Source organism: Mauremys mutica, chromosome 13, assembly GCF_020497125.1.
Source record: "Mauremys mutica isolate MM-2020 ecotype Southern chromosome 13, ASM2049712v1, whole genome shotgun sequence".
NCBI classification, from domain to species: domain Eukaryota; kingdom Metazoa; phylum Chordata; order Testudines; family Geoemydidae; genus Mauremys; species Mauremys mutica.
In genome coordinates, this window is record NC_059084.1 from 6,716,497 (window position 1) to 6,727,846 (window position 11,350).

The window sequence follows — 11,350 nt, forward strand, 5'->3', positions numbered from 1 at the left end:
TCTTCAAACACTCACTGGCACCCAGACTGGGCTTTTTGGATACTGTATCGGCTCAGCCGTGCGTCTGGATTTTGTCATAACCACGCCGCCTTTCTACGGGGCTGATATTTTTAAGAGCAGAAACGTGTTCCGCTTGCTAGGCATGGAGAAGCCTTGCAAAGTGAAGTGTGTGCGGTCCTCCTGGGAACTTCACAGGAAAGTGGTAGGGGGCACTAGATGATAAGTGGAGCGAGGAAAAACAGGAATTAAACTTAAGTAACGGTCGCATAATGCAAGGGGCTGCAAACTTTCCACTGTAGCAGAAAACCAACAAAACTTTTCTGTTTCGCTTCAACTGCCTCCCTTCTCCTAATGAGGTGGGGGAGAGGGGGGTGTCCGTTTGGCCTCAGCATCGGGACTTGGTTTTGCAAAGAAAAGTTGGACAGCAAGTACTTATTTGCGAGATCCCCTCCATTAAGCTTCCTCCTGTAGCGCGAGTGTGAGCTCGCCCTGTTGTCATGCCAGACTGCACAAGTACCGATCTAACTACACCCCTCAAGCTGCAGCCCCGATGAAGGAGGCGGGTGGGTCCCAGTTTTCGGGATGGAGAACTCCAGCCTAGGTCAGTGCCCGCGTGGAAGTGATCACAGAGGATCTGCGGATTGTCACACGGGTAGTGATTAGAGAGTCCCCGGGCCGGACTGCTGGGAGGTCCCACGTGGCTCCTGGCAGCAGAAGTTGCAAAGGGTTTATCCTGGAAACCCAGCAGAGCTCTGGCGATTTTCACAGCTGTGTAGCTGCCACCCTTGCTGCTGTAGGGGACGTGTTTATTGGAGTGGGCAGACAGGCGCCTCTCCGTTAAAAGCGCGATCAAACGGCAAGCTCTGAGCATGCCTCTGGCGCTGTCCTCTCCACCTGAAAAGAAATGCACCGTCCAGGGCCGGGCTGTGGGGAACGGCCGGGCCTTTGGGGGAGCTCACTGGCTTCGTGGCTAAGTAGCCGTCCCTGGCCGGGCGCTACCTTGGCTTCCCCTGCCTGTGTTTTAATGCCCTCCAATACCATTAATTAAAGAGATCTCTCTGATTGGGCGGCTGGTGAATCCCAGCGGGCCCCTCTCTGTAATATAACGGGCGGCTGGGAAAGGAGATGATTCATATCCCGCCCCCAGCCAGGGCACAGCGCGGTGCCAGCCAGACCTGAACGAGACGCACACAGACACCCAGCAAGGGAGCGCACACCCCCGGGAGGGGGCGCAGGCCGAGATCCGAGAGGGGCGCAGACCCCGCGACCCACCAGGGCGCAGGAGGGGGGCGCAGACCCCGCGACCCACCAGGGCGCAGGAGGGGGGCGCAGACCCCGCGACCCACCAGGGCGCAGGAGGGGGGCGCCGCGCAGGAGGGGCGCAGACCCCAGCGGGGAAGGCGCAGGGAACGTGCCCCGGGCGCCCATGAGTGTTGCCCAGGGAGCCGAGCTCTTCCCGGGCTCCGGGGACCTCCCCGAGCAGGCGATGGCCGAGCTGAAGTCCCTGGGCAGCGACCCCTACCTGGCCCTGGCTCAGAGCTACGGCCAGTCCGCCTTCGCCTACGGGCCGGGGCGCGGCGCGGCGGAGAGCCCGCGGGGCTACGCGGGCGGCGGCGGGGCTTTCCACCCCGCCCCGCTGGGCAAGTCGGCGGAGAGCAGCGGCGAGCAGAGCGGGGACGAGGAGGACGCCTTCGAGCCGGCCAAGGGGAGCCCGGCGTACGAGCGGGACGGCAAACTCCCGGCGGGCGCCCTGGGGAAGAAGCCCAAGGAGCAGCGCTCGCTGCGGCTCAGCATCAACGCCCGGGAGCGCCGGCGGATGCACGACCTGAACGACGCGCTGGACGGGCTGCGCTCGGTCATCCCCTACGCCCACAGCCCCTCGGTGCGGAAACTCTCCAAAATCGCCACCCTGCTGCTGGCCAAGAACTACATCCTCATGCAGGCGCAGGCCCTGGAGGAGATGCGGCGGCTAGTGGCCTATCTGAACCAAGGGCAGGCCCTCAGCACCCCTCTCCCTGCCACCCTCAACCCCTTCGGACAGTCAGCTGTGTACCCCTTCTCGGGCACCGCCCTGCCCAGCTGCCCCGAGAAATGCACGGCCTTCCCCGGGACCACCTCCTCGCTCTGCAAACACTGTAATGATAAACCTTGATTTCTTTTGCCTGTCCGCTTTTCTTCCCACTCCATCCGCCCTGGCTTCCAACCATCAGTTAAGTTTCGTTTCTTTTTTTTTTTCTTTTGTATTTTACTATTTCTTTTGCTCTCTCATTGGGAAATATCTGAAAGCTGTTTGGACAAAACAACCCGGCCGTTTTAAAGTTCACTTAGCTAAAATTCAGTAACCTGCTCCCCACCCCTCCATGGTTTTGAATGCAGTCATGCTGCTTGCAACTTTCTGTAGTGTTTTTTTTATTTTATTTATTTTCTTCTCAGCCTGTTAATGGATTAACTTTGAGCATAACTTTTGCCTATCAACTTGCTTTGGCCCACAAAGTTTCTTGGTCTGTTTAAACAAAGTTTTTAAAACACACCCATACACAGAGAGAAAAATCTGGAAACGGAAATCTCAGTGAGTTTTCTTTGGATTGATCAACCTGGGTAAAAACTATGCAATGTTTTCAGAATGCAAAATCACCTATAAAAAGGGGGGAATTCATCTAATAGTGCCCAAGAATTAACCTAAAATGCCATCTGATCAGCTCTCAGGTGTTTTTTGTGGTGTTGGTAAAACCATGGAAGCTTTAAAATTATGAGAGTTTCTTTTCAAGTTAAGAACCCATTCTTGGACTGACAAAAGTATTTTGATTGTACACTGTTGCCTGCTTTTTTGCCTGTTTCTCAGCTTGGTTGGGTTTTCCAAATGATTTTCCAAAGTCATTGCTCATCTTTGGTAAACAAAACATAAAACCACTCAACGTATTTAAGTGTATTTATAACAAATAAAATACATGAATAACCACTTACTCTGTCCTACATCTCTCTAAACCAGTTGGCAGTCTAAGCAAAATAAATGATGAAGTCAATGTAAGGTGTAAAGAAACATCATTTGGATTAGACTGGTGGAAGTTAGGTGAGTGAGTCAGTTTTAAAAATACTACTGGATAACTCCATTTCAATATACTTTTTTTTTTTTTTTTTTTACTTATCCCATAAATCTTGAAGGGGGCGGGGAAGTGATTTACTCATGTCATTTAAAGAGAAATAGTCTGGAGATAGGTTGGTTTGAGTTTGTGCATTTGGATACTTGACTAAAGTCTTTGTCCTCAAAGCTGCAGCTTTATTAGAAAGGGATACCTTGGCAGTTATTTTTGTAAGAGTTTAATGCTCAGAACAAAATAAAACATGTCAGAGAAGACTATAACAGATTGTTGGAAATCACTGCTATTCTATTTGCTTGGTTCTCTATTGTATCTGCAAATCCTAATCCCATATTATGTCAGAAGCTTGGCCCACTGTGATCACTAAACCAAAAGCTCTCTCCAAGTGTGTGTCACATTGGTGCAAGTTACCAAGTGAGCTCTGTAGCTAGTCCCTAAATTGTGGGGATTTTTTTTAATGCTGTGATGCCTTGTATGCTTCACAAATCATTATATAATAATAATTGAGACGCATTCTGTGATTTGTGTTCAGACAGGAATACCCACCACCCAATGTCAGAGCGACCACGTAAACTGGTACAGTAGCAGCCTGAGGGGCTAGACCTGTCCATGGCCATTTGTTAGGAATGGGGTGTAACTATTTAGGGTTATTAAACCAATTTCCATGGCTGTCGCCAGTGTTATGCTAATTTGGCAAGGACTGCAGTCCCGCTAAAGCTGCTTGTCTGTAGTATTTAATTTTAATTAATACATTTCCAAAAGACTTTTGTATTTGCAAAATGAAGTGTGTGATTAAGCCTCATTCGTACAGACATATGCTTAAAACTGGTTTCTACTCATTTCCATTTTTATTTCTTCATCCTTCCCTTTTTTTTTTTTTTCAGAAGACCAGTTTATCTGTTTTTGTGTGTCAAGGCAAAGAGAGAGCGAGATGAGACTCAAAAGTATGTTTAAAACACTTCTGACAAAACTAGAGGCAAGAAGAACCATTGCTGAAGCAAAAATGACTAGGAAACACAAAAATCATTTTAAATTCTGCAGACTGAATCAGTGCCAGAAATGATTTTCAACAAAGGTTCAATTTTAACACTAAAGTATGATTTTATGATAAACGTTTATTAATTCTAGCTCAAGCGCTGGAAACGGAGCAGTTGGTGTTATTTAAATGCAGAATAGTTTAATTGTTAAGTTTCCACTCTTATTAAAATAGCCGTAGAATAAAGTATTTAACAGTTTCATATTAAAAACAAGCTTGTTTGTTTCAGAGATGATTATTAATAATGATGGGGTTTATAATTGCTTCTTTTTCTGATAATTATGACAGAAAAGACTGACTGATTCTGTAACTGCATAGCTTAAGGAAGTCTCCATGGATATAAGGTGTATTGTAGAACAATGCCATTGGATATAACTTTATTGATTAACTTTTCTCTCAGTTTTCCAGTAAAAAAAATGCTTCCTTATTTTGTCATATCCATCCTCAGATTAAAATATCCACTTTCTAAGGGACCTTGAGATATTCAGAACTCTGCTCAGAACCAATTTTGAATTAAATGCTCTCATACCCAGTAGGATAAAAATGGAATTTCAAACACAGAAGATCAAGAAAATCATATGGAAATGTGGCAAGGTTACAGTATCTAAGTACTTTTTAAAAGCTGGAAATTCAAAAACAGAAGTCTAGAATTCACAACAGTAATGTTAAAATAACATCTAAGACATGACTAAAAATACACATCAAGAAAGGTGAGCTGTATAACTTAAGTAGAGAAAATCTATTTATTTCCTTTTTCTTTCCTGCATATAGCACTAGTATAGCATTTAACCAGAACAGAGTAGACCATAACTATTTAATGGTAAGTCTGAAAGCCAGGCACTCTGATAAATTGTTTCCATCTAACAGTGTCTGCAGTACTTACAAACTTTTACATGGGCAAGCAACTGGAAGCAACACATATTGAACCCTTCTTCTGTTTCTTGTTAACCAGAAGGTGTCTGCTTCAGTTTAATTTATATCTTATATTTGCAATGCTGTTAAAGTCTCAGTGAGGATAATTCCTAACTGTGGATGAAAGAAATCAGGTTGTGTCCACACTTCTCTAATAATACCTAATGCGAGAATATTGCATTTGCAGGTACAGTATCTTCAGAGTTAACCGTGCAATAAATTGACAACATCCTACAGATTGTCATTTGATTTCACCCTTTTCGTGTAATTTTAGTTCAAATTCCATTTTGTATTCCATGTGAGAATAAAATCTGTGGCATTCAGCAATTTTTAGGGGGCGCAAAAGGAGGATTTTGAAATTTTGAGAACCCGTTTTTATGTTAAAATACTCTTGTTCTTATCTTTCCTTGCCTTCATTTTAATATTAATTGTGTTGTATGCTCAGATAATACTGAAATGCAGCTTGTGTGTATGAATCTATTAATTATCTTATTAGTGTTCTATTTAATTTAATAGAAAACACACTGAATGCCAGCCTTAATTTAAAAATATTGTTTTCTAGTTCTATTTAGTTTTCCAAACTTTAAGAGAAGCTGGGGTGAAACACCTTTAGAAAGACAAGCAAAGAGGGAAATGGTTCTCAAGTGTCTGTCGCTTGTAAGATATGTAATGTTAGTCACTAACATTAATGTTTTTCTAATCAGTATAATCTTATTAACTGTGAGTAGGAAACAGTTGTCAATTTGCATTGCTAATGTCAAAACTTGGCTGAAGTGTTTTCTTTAGCTTACAAGATAAAAACTTGATTAACCAAATACAGCAACAGGTTTGAAGATGGGGAGTCCAGAGTACAACGGTCTCCTTTTAATTCTTTTTGCTGAAACCCAGTCAGTTACAACTCATAGAATGTAGTAAAGGTAATGAAGCCTTTTACTATCCTTTAACCATCATGAGGATCCAGTTTTCTGCTAGAAACCAGGCTTCTCTGAATTCCCAAAGCAGTCAGTCATATCACATTTTAAGTGACAATTCTATATCTTTGTTGTAGTCATTCTCTTTGTATACATTGCTAGGATTTAAGTTTTTAGTAGAAGTGATGTTTATAAGGAAGCAATGGGTGTAGGGCCCGATCCTGTTCCCACTGAAGTAATTGGCAAAACTTCTACTAACTGTAGTGGAGCCATTGCCTTATAGAACTCAAATTGTGAACTGACAGCAATATGATGCAACTCTGTTTATTGTAAAAAGAGTCAAAAGGAGCAGGAAATTTTATACAGCCTTTATCCCTTTACTATTTTAGACCTGCACCATGGTTACACAGTATGGACCACTGGTGGATGCAGGCCTCGGTGTAGTGCTTCCACTTACTTAGAGCAAGCCAGGTATTGCCATCTGTGTCCTGGCTGATTGGAAGCAAAGAGTCCCAGCATAGCAAGTTCCTGGCCTCTCTTTCCAAAACACAGACTATTTCGAGTGACTCAATCTACAAGACCAAAACTCGGCATTCAGTATTATGAAAGGGAAAAAAAAAAGACGTGAACAGTAGGATACTTAACACATCCTGCAAAGCGCTAGGAGATACCAGGGTAAAATATTGTACATAATAATATTCAGTGCCAAAGAGAATAATGAACTGATGCCTACAAAGCATTTGCATCATTTTTTGAACTGTCCTCTAAACTACAGTACTAATGTTGTGGCTTCAGAGAGATTTTCATATTTAGCAGGACAAAAAGGTACTGCATCTCCTCTGCAAAATGAAACAAGCTTGTTTAGTTGGCGTTAAAATGGTGTAGATTTGGAAAAGTTCAAATATATGCATAAATTTACAAATAAATTTCCATTGACATTATTCCAAATGTAAAAGGCTTGGTTTTACAGCATTATTAAAGCTAATACACATTATTATTACATGTGCTTTGTTGCCCAACATGTAATTTTATAGTATATGAAACATCCAAAGAGCAGTTTTATCCTAAGTTAACACAATTTTTTTAAAAACAATGTAATGCACAAAACAATAATTTTAATTAAAAATCTGCTTTCACTCCACTGTCTGTCTTCTGACAGAGTTATGATTGGTATTGCAAAGCAGAAAAGTTTCATTAAATCCTTATTAATGCAGAAAAGACTGATTATAGTAATTTTGATAATGTAAATTTGTTTGTGATATGTTGTTAGTCTTTAATCCCCTTCAGTATCCTATTCAATGGGAAATGAAAAAGAGGGATTTGTGATTTTAAACCATGGATGCTTCTCATATAATTTTTCTTGTATCTGAAATATAAAATTCACTATATAAATATAACAAAATATTTTCCTACTAAATTAGAAACCTGTGTTACTCAAATTTAAAAACTGCAGCTATCTTGCAATTAACTAGAACAACTTTTATCAAGCTACAGTGTTCTGTCATTAAATTGAGGCATACATTTATAAAAGAAATCAGCCAGCAACATGGAAAAATACACTACTGTATGTTGATTTTTTTTCAAATCTATATTTGAGATTTCTGCCATTCTCTTAGCATAATCTTCAAAATATGATTTTCACCAGGACTGTGGTTAATTTTTTTCCCCCGATTTAAAAAAAAAAAAAAAAAAAGCTGGAATGTATTCATGGATCAATAAACACATGCCCATTTCTTAAAATCTAATTTCTAAAATTCTCTATTTATATATGTCAGATAATTTTCAAGTAATCCAGTTTAACCTTTAAAATATTCCTAAACAACTCTACAAACACTAACATTTGATTTAATATTTATTCTCCAAATTCATAAAAGCTGTATGCTTACATTCTTAAATGTTAATTTTGAAACTAAAACAAACATGTTTGTCTAAATAATAATTTTATCTGTGCAAATTAAGACAACAATTGGTTTGCAGTATTCTTCTGCTACATTTTTATGGAAGATAGGGAAACTGGTAGATGTAAACCTAACACAAGATAATCCACAAATATCTAAGGACGTACATAATGTGGAATGAGAACAAACATGTATTCAAAATTATTATATTTACAGAATAATTCAAAATTCCGTTTCTGTATCCTTTAAACAAGTTAGTGACATTTTAAAATCTGATCAAAATGAATCATGTTCAGTAAAATTAGCCTTAAAAATAAAATGTGTGTGTATATGATTAACTTCTAATCTCCTGCACTAACATTAGTGTGTTGTTCATTTATCTGTATTAAAACCGAATTTTAGATTTAATATAACCCAGTCCTCATAAGCTACCAATGGGAAAATCTATCTGATCTTTTGCCTTAAGTATTTCAAAGAGAAAAACATGGCTGAGCAAAAAAACATCACCACAGTTATTCCTCCAAGCCCACTTTTGTCTAAAGTAATGAGGCCATAGTCAGTTGGTTCCAAAAAGCGTCGTGATTTAGTCTGACGTACAGTGAATCATCGCAGATCCATTCGGACTGCATTCGTTATTTTAATGAGACAGAGGCAAATCTGTTTTTTGGCCGCAAACCCTAAGATGCAAGCATAATGCGAAATGTTTGCTGATTGCCACAAGGCAACTGACATTATGGATTTTTATCGCCACCATTATGTGGCTTAAAATTTGCCACATCCAAAGATATTTACCCCCTTCATTATTACTACAAGTGACACAAAAGTTGCAAAGCTAATGAAAAAAGCCTACTTAATTTCCATGCTTTAAACTTTGCTTAGCGTCTTAGGCTCTATAATTTTTAATATTATTAACATGTTCACAAAGGAGAAGGAAAAATCTCCACCAGAACCTGAACGCGGTCACCCAAAAAAGGTCATATTCAACTGGGCGACAACACCACTGGGAAACCACCAGCCTCTGCTTGATGTAGTATCAGAAATGACAATGAGGCAGGCATATCTCTGCAGAAACAGTAATCAGAGTAATGGTGTTTGTAAGAATGTACTAGTGCTGAACTTTTGTATATTCTGTAGAAATGTTTCCTCTTCTTTAGTGATACCAGTAGGGAAATTAACATTTATTTGCCTTCCAGTAAATGGCAGGCCAATCGATTAAGGGGGAAAAATGATAAATTCACCTGTATTTATGTGTCTGGATATCTATGTGTATATTCACACACACATATAATGTGTATGTGTGCACAGTTACGATATATAATATATATTCACAAATACTTTTATAAACACACAAGAAAGTATATGTGTGATCTGTATCTATACCTTATTTATATATACACATGAACTGTGCCTTTTTCATTTTGGTTTGTTTTAGTATTAGACTATTACGGAATTGCATTTAATCTAGTATAACACATAATTTGATGATGCTAGAGACTAATACATTGCACATACTTACAAATTACTACTTCAAAACTGCTCTAGCCTGCATAATATGACAGTATAATGAAAACATGGACTTTGATGAAAGAAACTATTTCTAATGATTTTGACTTCTTTTTAAAAAAATCAGTGTATGGTTTGGATTGTTGGCTTTTGTTTTTTGTTATTTTTAATCTTTCCTACTTCATCATAATGGCAGCATCCAAATACTTGAACTGTCATTTTTTGACTCACTCAGTACTTGGTCATATTCAGTGTAATGCATTGTGCTATTCACAAGAGAAGTCCTGGAAAAATCCTTATGCCACTGATTTGAGAATTATACTGCCTTAAATATTTCTTATCTCCTGGCAGCTTCAGTGTAAAGTAGACTAAACAAGTGACAGCCATAGTGGGCATGCTCAGTATTTACAAAAGAACTGAGGCTATAGGGGGAAAAGATGAAAATCTCTTGCAAAATGTTAAAATGGCTGCTGACTTGGAGGCCTCTGGGTTAGTTTACATACTTTCCAGTGTCCAAGAAAATACAATTTTACTTATAACAAGTTTTCTCCCCTTGGCTTTTTTCCCCCTTGCTGCCTCAGTCAGCTTCTAAAAGATTTGAGAATAGAAAACATTTTAGTTACAGGAGCTCTATTACTTTAACATTCTCCTTTATGATTAAATATGGCACTGTATGGAATAATACAGGTGCCAAGAGAATGCACTACATAGGCAAGTTCATTCCTGTACTACTCACATCTTCCATCGGGCCCGCCCTGGCAAAGAGAAGCGCTTGCAGCAGTACATAAAAATATACGTTTTTTTCTGTGCATTTCAACAGAGAACACCTTTATGAAATGTTTCCTTCGTTCTTCGTGGTCTGGGGTCCGATAGTCATTTGTTTTATTTCATTAACACGGTGGGGAAAGGAGGAGGGAGGAATCTCTTGAGAGGCAACTTTTCCTATTTTTGATTTTCATGGGAACTTGATTTTCATGGGAATTTTCATGGCAGGCTGTGATCTCTTCACTTGCAGTTGTGAGTAGTTACTCACACAAGCAGTCCCATGGTGAGTAAGGAGTTCGCAATCTGACACTTACATAGAAGCAAAACTACAGAAAGGAGGATTTTCAAGAGAAATGTGTCAAATATGTGTAGTTGGATAGTTGTTCTTTCTCCCTGTTAATTCGAAGACGTTTATATACATTTTTTCTCATTTCTTTTTCTTAGATAAGCAGAGCTCATATGCAGCATCTGGGTTTCAGTAACGTCCTGTTATTTTTTTACTTAGTTTCTGGCTACGGTGGCTTGAGGCATAAGAAGATCAAGAAGTCTTCCGCCAGCCACACACTGACAGTGAATGAATGAGTGGCTCAAGATATTTGAACCCAGGACCTTGTTGATTTGCAGCTGTTTGCTGTAATCAGTCGATTACACTGCTTTTTCAATAATATCGACACTGACAATCGTTTTTTCCTCCCTCTCTCTCTGCCTGGGTAGAATAAAGACGTTGTACTGGTGCTGTGTCACACACATCACCCCATGGCATCTTTTCCACCAAAGACATCCAGGGAAAAGGGGGTGTGGCTAGGTCCCTGCTTCCCAGTAATCCCCTGATGCTAGAACAGCCCCTTACAGATCTGAGGCAGCTTGAACTTGCACTGGAGACCAGCTAGTTCCCAAACATCCCCATCAAAGGAGTGTAAAGGTGGCTTAAAGAAGCCACCTGTTGCCTTTCCATCCCTCTGGTCTTGCATTGACCACAACTGAGCCACACCAGCGGATTTGGGCCAGAATTTTTAAATTGCCTGAAAGTAAAAATATGCTTGGGCAAAATGCATTTTGTAATTTGTTTCCGAGTTTGTGTGTTCATTTCTGTCACCTCTGGTTCTTGCAGTGTGGGAAGTGACAGGCTCCGCACTAGATTCTAACTTGTGAATGTGAAATGACACTATTTTAATAAACCTTTTCAGTGTTGTCAGTGGGCTTCTCCTTTGCCACTGTCTGCCTCTT

At 40.4% G+C, this 11,350-nt stretch overlaps 1 protein-coding gene across 2 annotated transcripts; it reads left to right on the plus strand.

Moving 5' to 3' along the window:
• Positions 1-1,312: 1,312 nt before the first annotated feature.
• On the plus strand, positions 1,313-11,140 carry BHLHE23 (basic helix-loop-helix family member e23). Of its 2 annotated transcripts, none has more exons than XM_044986244.1 (4): positions 1,313-2,135; positions 2,990-3,070; positions 3,983-4,042; positions 10,629-11,140. In XM_044986244.1, exons 1-4 carry the CDS (start codon positions 1,427-1,429, stop codon positions 10,703-10,705), a joined length of 927 nt encoding a protein of 308 aa, XP_044842179.1. In that variant the 5' UTR covers positions 1,313-1,426; the 3' UTR covers positions 10,706-11,140. The 2 variants fall into 2 exon arrangements, with proteins under 2 accessions (XP_044842179.1, XP_044842178.1); XM_044986243.1 differs by lacking the exon at positions 10,629-11,140 and adding an exon at positions 4,583-4,691 and having other exon boundaries at positions 3,983-4,192.
• Positions 11,141-11,350: the final 210 nt, after the last annotated feature.

Bases quoted from the DNA above. Each gene is read 5' to 3' on its own strand.
- BHLHE23 (XM_044986243.1), top strand. From the start codon at position 1,427: ATGAGTGTTGCCCAGGGAGCCGAGCTCTTCCCGGGCTCCGGGGACCTC. The intron at 2,136-2,989 runs GTAATGATAAAC...TCTCTAAACCAG, and splicing joins CTCCTCGCTCTGCAAACACT to TTGGCAGTCTAAGCAAAATA. The intron at 3,071-3,982 runs GTGAGTGAGTCA...TTTTTTTTTCAG, and splicing joins ATTAGACTGGTGGAAGTTAG to AAGACCAGTTTATCTGTTTT.